The sequence below is a fragment of the Megalopta genalis genome, chromosome 5 (assembly GCF_051020955.1).
Source record: "Megalopta genalis isolate 19385.01 chromosome 5, iyMegGena1_principal, whole genome shotgun sequence".
Lineage (NCBI taxonomy): Eukaryota > Metazoa > Arthropoda > Insecta > Hymenoptera > Halictidae > Megalopta > Megalopta genalis.
Genome location: NC_135017.1, coordinates 2,264,352 through 2,285,847, shown reverse-complemented (window position 1 = coordinate 2,285,847; position 21,496 = coordinate 2,264,352). Strand labels below are relative to the sequence as shown.

At 33.5% G+C, this 21,496-nt stretch overlaps 1 protein-coding gene and 1 non-coding gene across 3 annotated transcripts in view; both read right to left on the bottom strand.

Moving 5' to 3' along the window:
* Positions 1–21,496, bottom strand: part of LOC117218267 (uncharacterized) — a 165,223-nt gene that overhangs the window by 14,723 nt on the left and 129,004 nt on the right. For both annotated transcript variants that reach the window (XM_076522227.1, XM_076522228.1), the window contains exon 3: positions 4,581–4,763. In XM_076522227.1, the coding sequence (XP_076378342.1) occupies positions 4,581–4,763 (183 nt within the window). The remainder of the gene's footprint in view (positions 1–4,580; positions 4,764–21,496) is intronic.
* LOC143259576 (U2 spliceosomal RNA) lies at positions 16,386–16,578 on the bottom strand. Its single transcript, XR_013033585.1, has one exon. It is a non-coding gene; the product is annotated as a U2 spliceosomal RNA (small nuclear RNA).

The following is a 21,496-nucleotide window of genomic DNA, read 5'->3' as shown; positions in this document are numbered from 1 at the left end:
CATTCTTTGCATGTGAGAATTGTTAGCGTGGATCGATCGCTTCGATCGCTCGAAAAATAACCTAACCAAGACAAGCGATACTTACTAAGAAATTTAAAAAATAGTACCTTCTAGATATTAAAGACAGTGCCGCTCCTACGTTATCGACTGCTCGACCGGAGATAACAGGCGACGCGTCGGGATGAGCGAAATTACCTCAGCGAAGATACATATATTAGAGACGTCTGTATATGTTGGTTTCAATATGTAACACTAGAATTTTTTTTATATATCTTGGGCCTGGTAATTTCCCAAAACTAATATGTTATATTAGGGATTCTCTGTCAGCCTCCAAATTTCGTCTTGATCAACGGCAGGTCACTATTGGAAGTAGGGCCTCATTTTATTAAAATTTTGGTTTCTATATATCTATATTCAACAAAGAGTCCTGACCCGTCAATTAATTAAATAAATACATAGATACATTCAGCAAAGGGAGAACATAACCTTGAATGACCATGGGAAGTTAACAAATAGTAAAATCCGACTACATCTTAAATGAAATACGTTACGACTGATTGTGAAAGCAAAGACTATTCACATTTTCAGAATCACCTGTAAAATAAAAATAGGAAATGTATTGAATGTATTGATGCTTGATATGGACTATGTAACCTAATCATAACAATCGAAAGATATCAGGAGATGCTAGTTTTCCTTTCAGAAATCTAAGGTCTGTCGTTGCTACGGTGTCATAGCAAGTAGCACTTCGAGGATTTGTGGTCAACGATTTTGTGACATGGTATACAATGTATGTTTGGATTAAGAAGTTTATTCAATCATTTTCTATGAAATAGTCTTTATATAATTTCAACAATTTTACAATTGAAATTGTATAAATTCATTTCAACGAATTCCTCAGTATCATTGTAACCTCGTGAAACAAAATTTCCAAGCTCGCTAAATTCGCGAAAGAATAGCGACATTCAGGAACGGGCCTATTTTTATATTTTTGATAAGTAAAAAATGTTTTTGTCCTTGCTGTAACTATACCAACTGCGTGTACTGTTGCGGTAGAATCGCAACAGACTGGAACAGAAGGCCATAAGCTTGGGTTTTACTCTCACAGACGGAATGTTAAGCACAGCTGTTAGAAGCAACGACCATGCTCAAAATTTCTGTGGAAAAATTCGAACGAAGTGTCGGAGGAGATCTGAAAAGAGGCCGGCCGTCGGCGGCGCCGGCTCTGGGATTCGAACCCGTAAACGATCAGATACTGACTATGACGCTTTCCTCACGCGGCTACTTCGACACTTGCGAATTGTTATGTCGAATTTTCTTATTCATTTACGATTGGAATTATTCTTGTTTTTGGTAATGGAAAATAACCTAGTTGACCCCTTGATCCCTAATTTACAGAAATAGTGACGTATTTCATTTGGAATAAAGCAGAGCTGCACAACATCGGGCAAACCTAGTAGTTATCTGGTGTAATACCGCCTTACTTACCGCTGACCGCTCCTCGCTCACTCACTCATTCGTCCATCCATTTATCATTTGCTCATTCGCTTCACTCATTCATTCGCAGGCCGCTTCTCATTCATTCACTCACGTTTGTCATACTCCCACCTGATCGCTTCAAGTGATTTAACTGGTTACTAGGCCGCCAATCACCAATTGTAAAGTATGAGTACGGAACGAGTTTTATAAGTAGCTTTTCGATTTTATTTATTTATGACAAAAGTGAGTAGATAAAACAGATGACGGTAAAAAGATGTAAAGAAATTAAAAAATACTGTTGCATTATTTTCAACTCCATAAACTGGTTAAGAAAAAAAGAAATGTCTACGTAACTCCTATATCTTGTAAGATAATTTTTATTTTATAGGATGATCCATAGTCTAGTCATAAAATTTCCATATACCGGGTGTACATGCTATTATCGCTCCGCAATTTCCTTGTAAACGGTAAATATTAGATAAAAGATAACAGGAAGGAAAAGACGTCCCATTTTTTATAAGGAACATAATGTCCTATGGTAATTTTTTGTGTATTTACAGAATTCTTTTTTAGGAATGAGAATAACCTTCAATGTTTTCAATAGAATGCTATTGTATACATACGATTTGATGTCAAATAAAAGTGAGTCTCAAGACTAATTCATTCAGGTGCTATATACAATGACCTTCAAGGTCGTACAGGGTCAAAAATGAAAGATGTGTTTTGAACATTTCCTGTCAATAGGTTAAATTGAATTCGATAATGATGTGATTCAGTTCTGGAGTATTTATTTCTCTTTTCGTTATTTCTGACGAGGTATTCCTTTTTGATAAAAATGTAACTTACTATGCCCAGGATCATTTATAATTTTATTTATCGATTTGGTTCTACATATTTTTTTAATGTATTGCTGTAGACACGTTAGTGTTCCCATAGACGTTTATGAAATCTGTGCAAACTTAAGTTGATTCTCAAAAACTAGTCAAGTAATAATTTTTATACTCTGGGTCCAAATGGACTCGCGATAATCGTATACAACAGGGTGATCCTCACCGATTTCAATGACATTGAAATATATTGTCAAGGCCATCATTCTGAACATCTTCTTTCTATTATACTTGTACCGTCGCACCATTCGCTTTTAGTTTTCGAGATATCGTGAAATACTGTTGCTACTAATTTCGCTTATACGTGCATGTCGTGTCAATTTGTGTGCGTAACTCAGTCACCGCCTTGTCGGATACTGCACTCCTTTTCCGTAAAAGCTACGCTAACAAAAATCTATTTTTCTACATGAAACCTGGGAAGTAAAAAACTGTTTGCGCGTTTCAATTATCTACTAAGTGGAAACTTGCACAAGAATGATAATTACCTACATTTAATCAGAATTGATTGTTTGTGATTAGATCCTAATATCTCGAAAACTAAGGTCGAGCGGTCCAAAATGGAAAAGGAAAAAGTTGTTGAGAATATCACCCTTTATAAGATATGTCAAAGCCATTGAAATAAGAGACAGGTGTAGGCTTTTGACAACTTCACCAATAATTCTTCATATGTACAATAAATTGTTTCCAATTGTCTCTCAGCTTGTAAAAAAACGTGGACAATTTGGGAAGTGGAGATACGATCATTTCAGTCTTGCGCCTCGTTTTTATAGTTGTTGACAATCGGCAACTATACCCAAATTGTTCATTTTTGTTTACAAACTGAAGAACAATTGGACGAAATTTACTGCACTACACTCGGATTCAGGCGTCGTTTATAATAATTTGATTTCTTTTTACAGTTATTATACGTACATACATTTTTTGGAATAAAATAAATAAAAAAAAAATGCCTCAAAAGTGAGAAACGTCAGGAGGAGATTTACGCAATTTATAATAAATTATAATTCTATGTATAAAATTACATACTTCAAAAATAATGTTTTCATTATTGTATCTAATGATTTTCGCGAATAATGTACTCACTGTGTTATTAAAATATATGAATTACAATCATTAATATATATCATTATCAATCAAATGTAACAAATGTCATTATAACTATTGTGTACGCCTTATTCAAAAAATCTTTCCCGTATCAAATTGAAACAAATAATAATAGATAAATGAAATTATATATAAGGAGAAAATTAATAGAAAAATTGTATATGTATAGGTGCAGGGTTCTGAGAATTTCTTTGTTCGATCCTGGGTTAGAGTGAGGCAGGTCGACTCTCTCTCTCTCTCTCTCTCTCTCTCTCTCTCTCTCTCTCTCTCTGCCTAAAAATTGTTTACACGTTCAACAATGGTAGATACTGCCTCCAGCTATACAGGACGGGGCATTATAAACGAGACACGTGAATAACTCACATGTTTTTCACAATAGAAAAAAAAGTGTCAAACAAAAGTTGTTTGATTTCGAGGGGTACTTAATATGATGTCAATAATTCTTTTATAAATGAAGGCATATAAACTTGTTTCTTTAAATGGGATGATCCAATTTTTTATTCATATTCTAATAAAGCCTTTCAAGACGAATACAATAATCTACAAATGAAGGTCAGAATGTGAATAAGAAATTAGATCATTCCATTTAAAGAAACAAGTTCGACCTTTATATGTTCTCTATGTCTTCATCTGTAAATTGTTCAATATTAGTCTGACACATTTTTTTCTATTGGCAAAAACAAGCGAGTTATTCAGGTGTCTCGTTTCAGATGCCTCACCCTGTATGTGCTCTAAATTTGGGGCTAAATTTGTGCATTAAAAAGGCAAGGGAAGCCTTTTTAATATCGTTATTGTAACAAGGTAGATATTTAAATAATAAAAAACACTTTTCCCTATTCGATTTAAAATGATTCGTACGACGCTTCTTTTTTCTCAGATCCTTAAATGAGAATGATCGACAATTTTTTTTGCTTCAACGAGTATGCATTCTCATTGAATCATACAAATTTATACAAGTCAAAAAATTTATTTTTACGTATTTCAATCTCACTGGGGAAGAAATACCGTTGTAAAGAAATACCGTTGTAGACCCGCAGTAATAGGTACATTTACCCTATACGATAAATGCATTAGCCTTTAAGAAAGAAACAATAAAGATAAATGGCTCACCTCCGCTAAAGGCGTCATTATTGTCGGACTGCAGCGTGGCACTGGTGTCGGATAAGGGTGACGGAGTTGGTGGCCTTAAGTCCGTCGGCGGTTCCAATCTCAGTAAATCATTTCCGCCATCTGCACTAGCCCCGTTTCCTTTCCCGACCTGTACAATGGTCACATTCAGAGGTCCCCGATTACCTGCCGTAAAACAGAGAAACAGCAATGAGAACCGTGACAGCGAAAATACATCGACGAAAGTCACCGCCACTGATCCCGCTAATTCGCGGACACCCTCCAGATCAGGCAGAGTGAAAAATCACTCGATAAAAACGAGTTTTCCAATCTTTCGGAAACTGGCGACGTAAAACGGGAGCTTCCCGGCGAAGGTTCAATATTTGACACGTTGAAAAATATAGTAAAATTAAACCTTCGCGGGCGAGGATTTTTCAAAATCCAAAGGATATTCGATAGGGATTTACAATAAGGAAGCAGTGTGAAATAATCGTGAAGTCAAGGTCACGTTCAAGATGTCCAATGACGTTCGGGATACTTTAGCCGTCTCCTATTTAACATTAAAAAGTGATCAATAAAAGAATTTGATAACTATTTATAATAGAACGACTTATACGAATGACCTTGCCCTTATCATATGTTTCCAAGGTCACCTTCCAGAGTGACCTACAGGATGCTTTAGTACTCACTTGGTTTTGTTAAGAAATAACATTCCATTTTGCAAATATTTACAATACATTTTACACGATAAAGCTACTAACAATGAAATGTATTAATTGTACATATTCAGTGTGTAAAAAGTATTCGTACCATGAATTTCAAATTTTTGACAAATTTTCGACATTTGAACTCACATAATTTCATAAATAAAAGTCGTACCATAATCAATTTGGACTTATATTGAAAACTTGAAGCCTCTACCTTCGAAATTCATCACTCAGTTCTTCCTGCCAACTCATAGCATGCGATAAACTGAAGAGTTTACTGGAAAATGTTACAGATTGAAATGTCCTCAGAACCATTAGAAATTCTTTTTCACGAATAAATCGTCCACGGATTTGAAGATTGAAGCTTCCTGTTTATAATAACCTCACAAAACTTGGTGTACGACTTTCTTTAGACGTTCTATAAACAGAAACGTGGAACAAATTCGATCGTGTAGAACCTTCTTGAACCATGTGTTAATTAAAGGTGTACCGTGTTTAACAGTAAAAAATTGCAAAGAGGAGACTTCGATCTTAAAATCTATGTTAGGATCAGACACGATAAAAATTTACCAATTGTGAGGAATACCAGAGACTCGTTAATTAGTCGTATGGAAGTTGCTGGATATCATACAGAGTATTTGTAAAAATCAAATTAAATTCATTGATCCGTTCTATTAGAGTTCTTTCCCTATTTCCATCAATTGCGGAGTGATCGTGAATTTTTTTCATTTTTTATACTCACGGTCACGCGGAAGTCATAGTATTATAGATGGCTCGACATATCTCTAAGAGAATCCAACCACTTTTTGGAAAAGGAATCGTATTGCTGTGGTTTCTCAAAATGTTATTGTATTGAACAAATTACAGCAACGTCTATATATATATAAAATATTTTACGTAAATTTAAAATATATATTTCCATTTTCAAGCAAAAAACAAAAATACTGTAAGCGGATGATCTCATTCGCATCACCGAATTAGAGCGACCACTTACAGGTGACTTAAATTCTTATATTTGGAGTATCCCTCGCGATGCAAACGACTACACCTCACACATTTAAGCCAGTCGTCGATTTTTGTCGTTTTCCCCCTACACGAGTCGAATGATTGTTCCAATTGTTTTCTACGTTTCTTTACATTCTTCCCCCTTGTAATTGAAACATTCCTATGTTTTGTTATAGTTCCCTTGTTCTTCTTTGTCTTAATGTTCTCTGAACTATTTATAATGTTTGCAAGTTGCCTACCGTGATTTCTTACCATGACCAGTTGCACTTGTTTGTGGAAATACGGGTATTGTCTTACTAGGTCAAACGGAATTCTTGGGAAAGTAAGCTATTTCCAACTTGAAGACAAAGCAAATTCGCTTCGAAGAAAGCCGAATAGAAGAAGAATAAAAATTCCATTGTAGGAAGAATAATTAATGTGGTCGACTTCTCCCAAATTAGTATGGTCGGCCTATACCAAAATTACGGGAGATCAACCGCATTTTTAATGTAAAGCAGAAATGTATAATATATATGCGTATACTATTGAGGTTATACAGTAGTTTTATGCATAATATATCCCTTAAAATTAAAATAGTGTAAATAAACTTACCTACTTGTCAATTACTGCTAAGAATATACGTATATTAATGAAAGAACGTTCAAATCCGCTTAAAGCTTTAAACGCAATTTGCAAGATTAGGATACAGTATCGCAACAATTGTAATACATGATCAACAATCAATTTATTAAATTGTTTTCCAATTTCTAGCACAACGCCATATAGCGTCGTCGTTTCGAAATATTTACACTGGCCGGACTCTACCGAATTCTCCCAGACTTAACCTAAAGAAAAACTCCGACGATCTTCAAATCTGGGAAAATACGACCTTGAGAAAAATTTATATATTATTCCAGTATATTTGTTTCTACGAGAGAAAAATAATATTTTCCTCTGATTTCGGCCATTTTGATCGAGAAGTGATTTACAGTTTGATCTCAGCCAGGAAGCCGAGGAAGCGATTTACACTTCGATCTCTGCCATGAGGCCGAGATACGATTTACAGTTTGATCTCAACCATGAGGCCGAGGAGCGATTTATACCTTGATCTCAGCCATGGTGTCCACTAGGTATTTATACTTTGATCTCAACCATTTAAGGATCGAGTAAATTTTTGCATTCACGCTGAATGTCGTGTTTTTTAACTTTAGATAGGTGTGAGTGCTAACACTATGCATTACTAAAATTAAAATTTCTTTTAAACTAGTTGTGGGGTACTACTGCCTGCGCTCTCCGCCAGATGGATTCTCCTTTCTCGCATGTAGCGGTATCCATATACATATACAAACTTCGTCCGTCCTTCCCACAGCACCGCGCCAAAGGCAGAACCCGCTAGAAAAACCTTACCGATAAGTCCTTTAGCTGGGCTTGGTCGAAACAATTCCTTTTCTTTTCCTCTATACTCCACGATCACTCTCACTCTACATGTAGATAGAGAACAACGCTTAATAACCCCCACACAATAATTTTTCGTAATAAATGCCTTAGTATGTTTATGAAGAGAATGACAAGTGGATAAAATAAAGTTGACCTTCATATGTCCTCGACATGAAAAAATCTTGTTAATATCAGATTACGTGGCCCCTAAAATCATTTAAATTTCATTCGCAACAGTTTTTAGTATTATCGACGGTTTCGAAGTTATTTGACTGTATCGATTTATATGGGTCACCCTATATACGATATGTACAAAGTAGTTTAACACTAAATCAACCGACCTGTAATGACGACTAGCGTGCATTGACTCATAAGAGTGAAAAAATAGAGTTCATTTGGATTTCGTAAAGTTTTAATTATCAGACTTATTTCAATAATATAATTTGTTCAATCATTTCCCACGAAGAAGTGTCCAAAGTTCGTAGTATCGTAAAATAAAAGATCGGTCATTTTGACTGTGGTAGGTTTAGTTAAGCAATTGTTTCAGTTCATAACTCCGCTATTAATGCATTTACAAACAAATGTCAAAGGAGGAAGATAGATGCGCATGTGCAATTAACAATTGCATCACTTCTTCAGTTGGAAATGCATATTTTTTATTATACAGATCAATTTCTCTGTCTTTATTAAAGAAGATGCTCAAACGCTTCACCATTATATTATGAACGTTTCGAATAACGTTTTTCTATTGTTTTCATAACTTCATTTAAATTATCTGCCGTTATTGCTTGTTGGTAGTGGAACAAAATTTCAACTAAAGCTTTTGATATTTTTTTATATAGTTTTTCAATGTTTCAGCCGATAAATTGTTCCGTTCTTCAATAATTCTTTGACTATAATTCTCAAAAACTCAAAGTTTATAGTATTTCCATTTTATACGACAATGTGCATTTTATACATATGAAATTGAGTTTTGTGGTGACTCGTACAACAGTTACACTTTTAACAATTTTTTAAATCTAAATTTTGTTAATATAAAAATTATCTTAGGCCGTGATATAACAATTTTAGTGGTGCCTCAGAGTCACCACTGGAATGCGAAGGGCTAATAGATAATATAATATAATAATATTTAATAATATTTATATTTAAAATTATATAATATAATATAATTCTGTTTTTTATTTTCTTATTTTGTTTTATTATTTCGAGTTTATAATTATTCACGTCACCGTGATCTCATTTAATTGAAACACCCCATAGATTTGTGTATTTCTTTTTTAGAAAAAATAGGAAATAGAAATACAATAAATTCTCCTTAATTTACGCTTAGATTGTACACAAAAATGAATAATTTGGGAAGAGGAGATACGTTTATTCTTATAATACGAGTATGATATAAGATATCATTTAACTGAAACACCCTATACATTTGTGTATTTCTATATTAGAAATAACAGAAAATAGAAAATAAATTCAGATTTTACACAAAAATGGACAATTTGGAAAGAGGAAGATACGATTATTCAAGCCTTGCGGTTCGTTTTCATAATTATTGACAATCGGTTACTATAAAAACGAGCCGCAAGGCTCGAATAATCCTACCTCCTTTTCCAAATTGGTCCATTTTTTTGCACAATCCGAGTGTCAGTTAGAGAGAATTTATTGTACCGAGACGTCTGAACTAAACAAATTTTGTGGATTCATAAAGTGGGAACTATTTTCTAAAATGTAGTGTACAGGTTTTCGAAAATTTTAATAATTTTAGAAATGATCGCCGCGTTGCAAGCCGTTCACAAATACACTAAACGATATGGTCGAGAATCCTACGGGGCAACGGTAAAATGTCGAATATCACGCCAAGTGTTTCACATGATGCGCCAGACGGACGGATGCGCGCGAGCAGGTGAGATCGCAAGCACGTTGAAGTGAGACAGGTTAGGTTTCTCGTCCGTGGGGACACTCACCCATAGAACCCGCTGGATTCGTTCTGTCTCTCTCGATCAAAGCTCTCAGGCGCCTGACCGTTCTTGAAATCTTGGTGCCTAGTGTGTCCAATGGTGTCAGGGATTCTGCTCGGAATCTGCTTCAAGTGGCGGAGAGGAGACTTCACAAACGGGATTGGACGATTCTAATGGATTGCCGATGGAAATCCATTGGCATCATCCAATCCCATTTGTGATGGGTAATTCTCCCACTCCTACTTTCCTGGAAGAAAGTCGTAAAACGGTCAGGCATCTGAGAGCTTTGATCCCGATCATCTCTCGTTCTATTTCTAAAGCAACTGCGCGGAGCTAGATGCGCGTTAAGATAACTAATGCTATCCCAAGCTTCTTGTATTTAATAGGTTAGGTTGACTCATCCATAATTAAAAAAAAATTGCCATACATTTATTTTTATATTCCTGGCGTATAAAAAAGAGAAAAATTCAATGGACACGTTTGTACCAATACATGATCAGTAAAAAGGCCAGTAAAAAAAGATCAGTAAAAATTTCACTGTTCCAGTGCTTAGCCATCATTTCTATATCCTGTCAGATCAATCACTTCAAATAATTGTAATTTCAAAACAATTATTACTTATTGTTGAAATCGTTAAGGAAATAAGAAGATCGTGCTATGTAAACAAACTATAGAAGTTAATGAAACGACAACAGATTAATGGTTTAGAGAGAAGAATAAATGGCTTGGCAACTGTTTATATAACAAAAAAAAATAATTTTTTAAATATACAGTAATATTTATTTTTCAGTTCATGTCCTCCAGGATCACAAAATTTTCCCAGGGGCGCATACAACAAGAGGCTAATATTAAATAAAATGTAAAATCAAATATGTATCTGATTGTGTACAATGAGATAAAATATAGGTTAAAACAGATACCGTGAAATAGACCGAAAGAAAATTAATAATTAATAGATAGAAAAAAAAACTAAATAAGGCCACCCAAATATCTCCTCCAATTATGGGAGCACGAAAACTATTTCTAATGCTATTTGAATAGTTTGAAGAAATCATTATGTTGCAAAAATATTCTTTTTCAAAGTCATTTTTTTTAAGTTTTCAAGGTTAAATATCTCCTCCATAATTGGTGGAAATATTTAGATGGATCACTCTGCATATACATAAAATATATGCATAATCAACTATTACTTAATACTGCGATTTTATTCTGGGTTCTTTTTTTTAGATATTAACTTTTTTATTTTATTTTTAATTCTCCGTCACGCTCACTTGCCCTGACTCCCGCACGCTGCGTTCGCCCACCTCACCCCCTGTTTCCCTCGACCTTCACGAGTGCGATCGCGAAGCAGAAAAGGGCAGCGAATTGCTTCGCTACCAGATCTTATGCATTGTCGGTCGATTCCGAGCTCGTCAGCTCGGACATTCCAGCCTTGCCCTTTTCTCTGGACGCTACGACCGTAGTCTTCTTGGTTGGAATGGAGGTCGATCTTCGGTCCGCGTGAAGCTTGGCCGGAACGCTTGCGCTCTTCTACTCCTCGTTGTAGGTCCTCTGACATCTTGAGGAGGAGTAGAAATCTTGGTGAGGCTGCTCGGCGACCCCCTAAACTTCTGCAGTGCACCCCTGGATAAAGAGGGTACACGGGGCGCGTTGGGGGTCACTCTGCATTCTGGTCGAAAGGACGATGGTATGTCCTTGATGCCGGTCTTCTTAGAGCAAGGAGCAAGCAGGGAACTGGTCCCTGGTGTAGCCAGGGTTACATTAAGTAGCCAGAGTAGTCCCAGAGTTACGCCGTGGCAGACTCATCCTCGCTGCAATAGTTGTCGTGGTGGTGATAGCAGGTGAGGTAGCCATCCTCGTCGACGCTATTCTCGCTAGCATTAACATCGACGTCAGCGTCCTCGTCCTCGGCTTCTTTGTTGCTGTTGACTTTTTCGTATTCGCCCGGGATGCGGTGGGTTTCCTCGCCATCGCCACCCTTAACCTGGTAGTCAATATAGAGGTGGCGCACAGTGGGTCGAACCGAAGATTCTAGTGACTTTTCGACAAAAATCTAATTTTCTGCTTGTTAAATGCTTGTTAAATATCCATTATCCTCGAAAATGAAAATATTAATAAAAGCGATCACAGACAATCTACATTACATTTGACACCAAAAATATATGCTTCGTTTCCTTGCAATGTCCCGACGACTCTGATTAATATTTTTCCTTTGCTTTTTTTCTACGTTAACAGACAATATCTTTTGTTAAGAAACAGTAGTTTAAAATAACAATATTGTATTCTATATATAAAAAATATAATGTCTAATAAAATACAAAAAATGTGAAGATTCTTTACATTTTACAAGGAATATCTCTTAGTGTTTAAAACGGCATTACAAAACGCTTCTTTATCTATAAATCAATATATATCTAACCTACAAAAATAAAGAAATTATGATCAATAATATGAAATACTCAGAACTTTTCTTCTTCAAATTGAATAATACGTATTTTGTGCGATCGTACGCATCATAGATAATTCTTTAAACAATAATAAACTCTTTGAAGGAGCTGTTTAGGATAAGATATGTTTATACTACAATACTAATCCAGTCTTAGGTCTTCTGCTTTCGATCCCGCATTCAGTGGAAACACTGCAATCAAAGAGTTCAGAGACTGCATAGCGCGACATTTCAAGGCAATTTTTATATACTATTTAAAACTTTAAATTCTATATTTTCTTTTGTTCCATTCATATTTTAAGTCTTTTTTTATATTTATTATATTGAGTGTGTATTATATAGAATGATTCGTTAAAGCTGTTACAAAGTAATATGTATCTCCGTTATCGTTAACGATACTCAAAAATGCTAAAGAAATAGATTGGATGGTTCTAAGGGACACCAGTTGCAGTGGAAATAATTTCTTTTTGAAGATCATATTTTTCGGGATTAAACCATACACCTGGTATAAATGAAGATATTTTTCATAGATTATTATTAATATAAAATCCACATATACCAAGTCTCAGAATAAAATCATGTTCTAAACATAATTATACCACTGGATCCTGATGCTGTAATTACGATACGTAAATAGAACACCTAGTGATATCATTGTAAGCCTACTTATCAAGCCTATATCAACCTGTTACTTAATAATAAAAGGGCAATACCCATTCATAAAAATGTTAAGATTACTTTCACTTTGCAGAATAATAAAATCATAAATGTCGCCAGAAGTCCTACATATAATATTATTCAGCACACTCATTTCTGCGTGCCTAATCTGCAAAACTGCCTGTTTCTCCAAATTGCGATCTAAATTATCTGAAGAACTATAAACTAAAGTGTGAAAAAGAAATGTTTCCAAAATTTTTTTGAACAATTAAGTTTAAAATATTAAAAAAAAATTAAATAAATATAAATCGTACTACATATTATATCGTTAAAAAGGTGTGATTTTTTAAAAATTATATAGTTGAAACTGCATCTCGATATGTTTTACATTTCAGAAGTTATACGAAGAAGTCAATAAAATTTTCCTTTGTGTGACAGGGCTTGTCGTAGCATTCCGGACATCGAAACTCCTCCGAGAAACGAAATTCTATTATAATTTCTATCTCGCCGGAATCCGCGAAGAAAACAGAAAAAGCAAATGGCCGAAAGAAGAAAAATGAAAATTGAAAAGATAGAACAGAATCGAAGAATAGAAGTTATGATTCCGTCGACAAACAGAATTGAAGAAAGATAGAGACAGAATTGAGAGAGAGAGAGAGAGAGAGAGAGAGAGAGAGATGGATGAAGAGAGGTTAGAAAGAGACAGACTGATTGCATAGTGAGGAAGAGAAAAAGTTTTCTGCACAATTATCTACGTTCAAGCGACCACCGCGGGAGGGCTGCACAGGTATCGGTCCGTACTCTGGATTGTTCATCGAAGTCGAGCGAGTTCGGATCCGTCTGGTTATTTTCCTATGTTTATTTTTTTGTGATTCATATTCCGATAGATCGCGTTGCCTGAAAGACCGAATTAGTTTCATCGAATGATCGATTAAACAATTCGAAAGTATTTTCCCGCGAGAGATCGCAGTTGCACGTTAACAAGCAAATCTGTTTGAAAGTGCAAATTCGAGAAACGCACTATTTTCAGCACGTGACTTCTTTAGTAAACAATAATTTTATCTTTCGACAATGCAGATTAATAAACTAACGAACTAGGAAATTTTCAGTTTGACATGTATTTTAGTTAATTTGACTGAAAAAACGAAAACAAATTTTTAATCCGAACACTGCTAACAGTAGTGAGAGGAGGGTCAAGTACATCAGTGAAGAAGATCAAGGAGACATTATTGTGCCGCAAGATATAGTAATTTCTCCCTAATTCGCGCTCAGATTGTGCATAATCATAGACAATTCGGGAAAAGAAGATAAGATTTTATAGTTGTTGACAATCGGTTACTACAAAAACGAACCGCGAAGCTCGAATAATCGTATCAGTCCTTCCCAAATTGTCCATTTTTGTGCGCAATTTCAGCGCGAATTAGGGAGAAATTGCTGTATAAGTTTTCTTACAGTTTTTGCAACAATTTCAACACTTGAACTTCATACACGTGGATCTGAATTTAAAATTGTTGTGCTTTGTGAAAAATATGCCAACTGCTGCACGCAAGAAGCAGCACACGAGGGTAGAATATTTCACCGATAACAACAAATAAATGTTTTGGAAGAAGAAGATGACCAGTAGAATTTTTTGCGAAGAATTTTTTGTTGTTGCGTATTTTGATTTTTATAGCTTAAGAACTATGTTTTCAATGTTTTCAAATAACTGTGGACCGAGTGAAGCTGACCCCCGCAAAGTATGTTGTTTTGGAAAGTCCTAAAAAAAATGGTCATCATTTACACATTTCTGCATAAACAAACATTGGCTGAAAAATATCTTAAAAATTTTGAGAAAAAAGATTCTCAAATGATCATTTTTTTAAACTCCCAACGGAACATATAAATATAAATTAAAATAGATATCGTGTGAAATAGACTAAAATAAAATGTAATCAACTACTATGGTGATGAATGATAAAAGTAGATGGATAGTAATAATAGTTAATGGATAGAAAAAAAATAATCTAATCTAGTATAAAAATATATACATAAAATATATAATCAACTACAACTTAATACTAACATTTTATTTAATGTTCTTTTTTTTATTTCATTATTAATTCTTCTCTTCTCTTCTATTGTAGCCTGCTTAGCTTTTTCTCTTCTTCTTTTTGAATTTTGAATAGTTTTTGTTGCTTTTCCTTTTCAGCAATTTCGTTTTGCTTTCGCTCTTTCTTCTACTATCGTGTCAACTTTTCTTGCTGTCACTAGTTTGATATTGTGACAGTTAATGAAACCTTTCCTTTTTTCTGTTTTTTATTCAAATCTGGATAAGTTTATACCTTGTCAAACGGTGATTATAGTTTCATTTGATCTGTCTCTTAACATTTGTCTGTCAACCTTGACCATATTTGTTACTGAGCTTATATTTAAATTTTTTTCCTTATCTAAGTCTTCTTAATACTGTAGGGATTTTCTGGTTTCATCAATTAATTATGAAAAAGTACTCCAAACTTGTTGCTTGCCTATGAATCTCGACTCTTTATTTCGCTTACACACACACGCACGCATGCACGCACTTACTCCCTCTCTCTCTCTCTCTCTCTCTCTCTCTCTCTCTCGTACGCGCGTGTATGCCCAAGAATTGTAACCGTTCTCTCTCGCCCCCACGCACACGCATTTGTACCTTCTGCCCTTCTGCCCTAAAACATTGATTTCTTTTTGTTCTTACTTCTTTGCGTAATTTGAAATTGTCTGTAATATAAATATGCTCCCCTATATGTAATTATAACACATCTAGTACTGTTTTCTAAAATACTTGTATTCAACATTTTCAGATAAATTGTCTATACTTTTAATAACAGTTGACTTTTTGACAATCTCAGATATAATTTCAGTCATATTTTCTATACTTCCAATAACAATTGACAGGTATTATTATTGCATATATATATTACTTCAAGCAAAATTAAAATGTAGTTATGCAGTACTTTGTGTAATGGAAAACTCGTAAAATTAATTAAATGGATATACATACTTCTTTAAATATTACATCACAATCTCATTTGTATTTTATCTATTGGTTTTAACTTACAAATGCAAACACTTTAAAATATTCACAAAAATATTCCTGTACAAAACCCTGAGCATATTTATGTCGTGGCTTGCCTTATAGTAAATTATCCCTAATTGACGTTCAGCTTGGAAATAAAAATGGACAATTTGGGTAGAGAAGATACTCTTATATAGTAAAACCGATTGTCAACAACTATAAAAACAAGTCACAAGGTCGAATAATCGTATCTCCTCTTTCCAAATTGTCCACTTTTGTTTACAAACAGAGGGACAAATTTGACAATTTACTGTATATATACAGTAACGTATTTTTTTATATAAAATATAGTCTAAATGCGCAATATTTGCTAAAATTCGTCGAGATTTTAAGCAACTTTTTAAGTGTCTTAAACGTAATACCGGTTTTTAGGGCAAGAATTTTAAGGATTATAAAAAACAATATGTGTTTTACAATGTACACGTGTTTTTTGCCTACTACCATTTCTAACTACCATCTTTAACATAAAATAGACGTGTATTCCATTATTCAACTCAAGAAACCTATTCAATTAATTCTGAAATAAACTAATGGGCCATTCCTAGCGGCACTGCAATGCCAGGCCGACCCGTGACAGAGGGGGAGCGAGCCCCGACCACTCCGTCGGTTTCCAAAAATCAGGTTAATATTCTGACTCCTCGATGAGGAGTGTATCAGATATTAAGCTGATAAGAACAGATACTACACTTTGATCTTAGCCATAAGGCCGAGAAGCGATAACATACCTTCCTTTTGATGCCTTTATATCGTTTCAACCGTTCAATTTCAACAGCGAGAACGGGCGTACTCGAGATGTCCATCTAGCGGTGATGCGTGGAACCTTACTTACCCAACTCTAATGGGTCAGCGTCCAATCTCCAAGGGCAATAGAGAAATGCATACAAGGCAGTCAGTAAAATAGTGATACACGAGGGACGTAGAGTATATTATAATTTTGTTACCGAGCGTTTCGAAAGCGGTGTACGTTTATAATTGCCAAAGTTCACAATACAAACAATCATAATTAGTTCTGCTTTTGTATCGTTAATTTCCATGAAATATATTGTCAAGTATATTAAGTATATTGTTCGTGTTCTCTAATTTTAAATAACGAATTTTAAAAAACGAGTCTGTGTTGCGAACGTCAAACATATCGGGAAAATAATATTACGAATGTTTATAATCAGTGCTACATAAAAATAAAAATGTTGGTTCTTCATGAACTTTGAAACTTCTGATTTAAATTCGTCTTATTAATATGAAAGTTGGATTTAAAATTAGAGAAAGCTGGAATTGTTTTTGAAAATACATTATGAGCGATCAGAATTTAATACCTGTAATATATTTAATGGAAATTAGCAAAACAAACGCGGAACTAATTATGTAACACAAAATAAAATGGAAGGTACAACCATGTGATGTGACTCAGAATCAGACCTGTGCTTAAAATAAAGATAAAAAATAACTATTTGAAATCATTTATTTCAGATAGTTATTTACAGTACCGTTATGTGAAAATAAAAATAATATCGATCAAGCATTTTTATCGAGCAAACACTTTGCTTGCAACGATAAAAACATTGGAAACAGTAGGTTTGCCGTTAAATAATTCGATGGGAATGTATATGAATTAATTAGTCATTTAAATTTATTAATTAACAATTAATCATTTTAAAAATAAACCTGGTGATTGAGCAGAAAATATTATTTCAAATAATTATAATATTAAATACGATGTTATTATAATAATTATAATATAAAATAACAGGTTATTTGAAATAATATTTCTAATGATGTTATTTCAGAAGGGATTACAGGTATGAAAATAAAAATACGTAACTATAAAATAAATTACAATGTTACTTGCAATGATATTTTAAACAATGTCATACCGAATATTAATAATATATTATAAACGTATATATGTATATAGGGCACTTTCGAAATGCTGGGTACATTTTGTAATGCTGGATAATAAAATTATAATTCACTCTTCCCCCCCCCCCCTCTCCCTCTCTTTCGTTCAATATCTATATGTATATATCTATTTCTCTCTCTATCTCCTTTTCCTTCACTCTTTCTATCTCTTAGGCTACAAGTCACTCTCTCTCTCTCTCTCTCTCTCTCTCTCTCTCTCTCTCTCTCTCTTTCTTTCAATATCTATGTATCTATTTCTCCTTTTCCTTCTCTCTCTCTATCTCTTAGACTACGAGTTAATACGTCTTTAATCCTATAAAACTAATATTATTGAAAAAATACAGGAATAAAACGTGCAATAAATAAACTATTTAAAATGTATCGGTATCATTCATATCGTTAATAAATTTTCCGGAGTTACGATTATCGATCGCCACTCTGAGTTTCATACGTCACTGCTAGGTGGACACTTCGACTAAACCTGTTCTCGCTGTAGAAATTGAGCGATTGCAACGATATAAGGATATTAAGAGAAAAAAAAGTTTTCGAACGACGATTAAATTCGTCGATGTAATGGTCGAGATTTCAATAATCTTGTATTTTCAAGGATTTCGTGACATATTCTATTAGATATAGACATTTGAGTAACTTTTTTTTCCCTTTTCAGCAGTTCCCAAGACAGAACATTGCAAAAAATCTTCGTTTTTGTTAACTTTTCAATACTTGATTTCATTAAAAAAGTTAAATCGTTTTGTCAATCACATGGAATAAATAAGAAAACAATCTCATAACAGAAAGAAACAAAATTTTATCGACATTAACTGTTATTCAAATTGAGTTTAAAATGACGAACATAATTATTACTTAATTCTTTTACGTCGAAGTAATTTTTGTATTTTGATTTCATCGCTAGAATAAATGCAAGATAGAAATATTATTGATTCAAATTTTCAGTGCTAATCTAAGTGAGAATGTTTTAAACTATTCTTTAGTATCTTCTTTCGTGTTTTCGATTAATCGTGCTTAATCCGGCTTTATAAACGTAATTGAAGTGAAAAATGAAGATATAATTGAAAACTACGGAAGGATATTTCTGTACAGGGTTACAATAAATTTATTTATGAGTTTATTATTTATGAGATTTCAAGTTGTAAGTATGTATAGCAGGAAAGACGATCTAACGTTGCGTACTTTTATATGAATTAGCTATTATTTATAATTAATGTTGATGGCAATACTTTATTAATTTAATAAATACAAAGTTGAAACATTAACGCACAATATACATATTATTAAATTAAAAGTACATACATGTATAGTGAAGCATACAACACATTGTTTATATCGCAATATAGATTGAAAAGATAATTAAAATAGGAAAAGACAAATGTAAAAACATACAAAATACGGACAAGCTCAGTAATTGGGACCTTAGCCCTGTCGAATAAGTTGGTGAAAATCGAAGTAAACATAAACACTCTACTACGAATAACAAATATAAACACAATGTGAGGATGTACATTCGTAATCATAGGTAACCAAAAGTCTGACAATATCAGAAAATATTTAATAATCTTGCCGTGACGAATAAGTTGGTGAAAATCAAAGTAAACATAAACACTCCACTACGAATAACAAATATAAATATAACGTGAGGATGTACGTTCGTAATCATAAATAACTAAAAGTTTGATAGGATCAGAAAACATTTAAGCGAACGTTTTATTATGAAAAATATACAGGGTGTCTTGTTTAACACGTTGAACGCCCAGCGTGAATCGGTAGAGTTTCTCCTGGCACAAAAAAAGAATTTACAAAAGACTATAACATATTGTCCTGAGTGTCCAGAGTTACCCCAATTATGTTTACAATGTCTTAACGAATTTCATCGTAACTAATAAAATGTTATAATATTTTAAAAACAAATTTAAACATAAGGATAATTTGTTAGTATAAGTATATTTTATATTTTATTATGTTACTTTATTATTAGTATATTAGTTTATTTATTTTATATTAGTTTTTGTTTACTTTATACTTTATTGTTACCCTATACTGTCTATACTCGTCACAGTTGTGTTACAAGTAAAATTACTATAAATTACCTCCAAAATCCTGCTTTAATTTGACGACGACTGCAGAAACATAGCTGTCACTCAGAATATGGGTGACGTGGCGTTCAACAGTGAGTACAGCAAGATATCTTATTCAACTAGTAAGTGGAAATTACAATCGATAATTTATGGCATTGACAATAGTTCTCGATTCCTGTTTACAATATTGTAATTGCAGTAACTTGATACAAACTTATCTGACGCTGCTCAGCAGCAGCTGCTGGATGTGGTCGTCGACCAATGCAGGACGTAAATATAATTTAACGATTTATCTTTATCGGACTAACAATAATGTCGTATAACACCTTATTAAATTTTTCTCAGTGCCTGATGTTACTTTCTGAGGAAGAAAGTATAGCCTTCCATTTAAGAAAATTAGATTGACCTTTAGATCTCCTGTATTGCTCCACCCACAAGAAACAATTAATACTACACGATGTAGCCCGTCCTATCAAGCAATTTTTGTAGGAACATTTTTTAAATAATTATAACTCCTTCCGAGATATCCAGCTGTATTCACTTAAACAAGACACCTTGTAGATTGAACCAAAGTATTACCATTGTTGTGTTATTATTAGACTGCAGATTTTGTACATTTATGGCAAATTTGGATAATTGTAATTTAAAGTAGCAGACACATTGAGAGATTTTAAATGTAAATGTGTTATTGTCAACCCATTAAGCATTATTGAAGAAAAAAAATTTATATTTCTTGCAATGTATGAAGACAATTTTTATTTTGTATAAAAATCTGCAGTCTAGTTATTGTATTAAAAGTTTACTTGAAGTATACTAAAATTCGAGTTTATTCCAGCTTCTTTGCACTTTTAATCATCTAGTTAAGGATTGAATGCATTTACCTTCCACGCTAAGTAAAACGGAGGTTAATCACCAATTTAGTTAGTTTCCCTGCAGCATTATCGCCTATCATTGCCATAGTAATTTCATTTCTGTAAATGGCTATAATTTTGTATCTTGGAAATAGAATTTCAATAATCCGAGACTAGCTGAACCGCGAAATGAGAAAAAAGTTGATTCGCAGTTGTAGTTGAAAGGTGTCGAGGCTATTATAAATTTGTGAATTGGTAACAATATTTTGTTATTCCTTAGAAGTTATTTCTTAGAAAAGAATCAATTGTTGCAAAGTGTCTCGCTGGTACTTTTTCAAAAGTAATTTTTTCAAAAAGTTTAAGAATTTAAAAATTTTTTAATTTTAAAAGTACTTTTTTAAAAATTCGAAATCTACAGATGTTCCGATCGCTTATAATAGTTATTTCGAATCATAAACCATTTTAATTGAGAACACAATTCTTATCCTATGACTTTTCAAATGTTTAGTTATACGTAATACGTTAAAACAAATACAGTCCCTGTTTTTTATAATTTCAGTAACTATAAAAGAAACAATCAGAAACCAATTGTTTCGACTGATTTGAGAGAACTAATTTGCAGAAATCATTTGGATCAATTTTTAGTTTCAATTGATGAGAGTTTCTGAGGTTAAGATTTGAGATTAAGTTTTCATACTTTAAAGCAGGAACTAAAACCATTGTTGCACTTATATAAGTATAGTCTATGTATGTATAGTTACTTACAGAATTTTTAAGTTCCAAACTCCTGCAATTT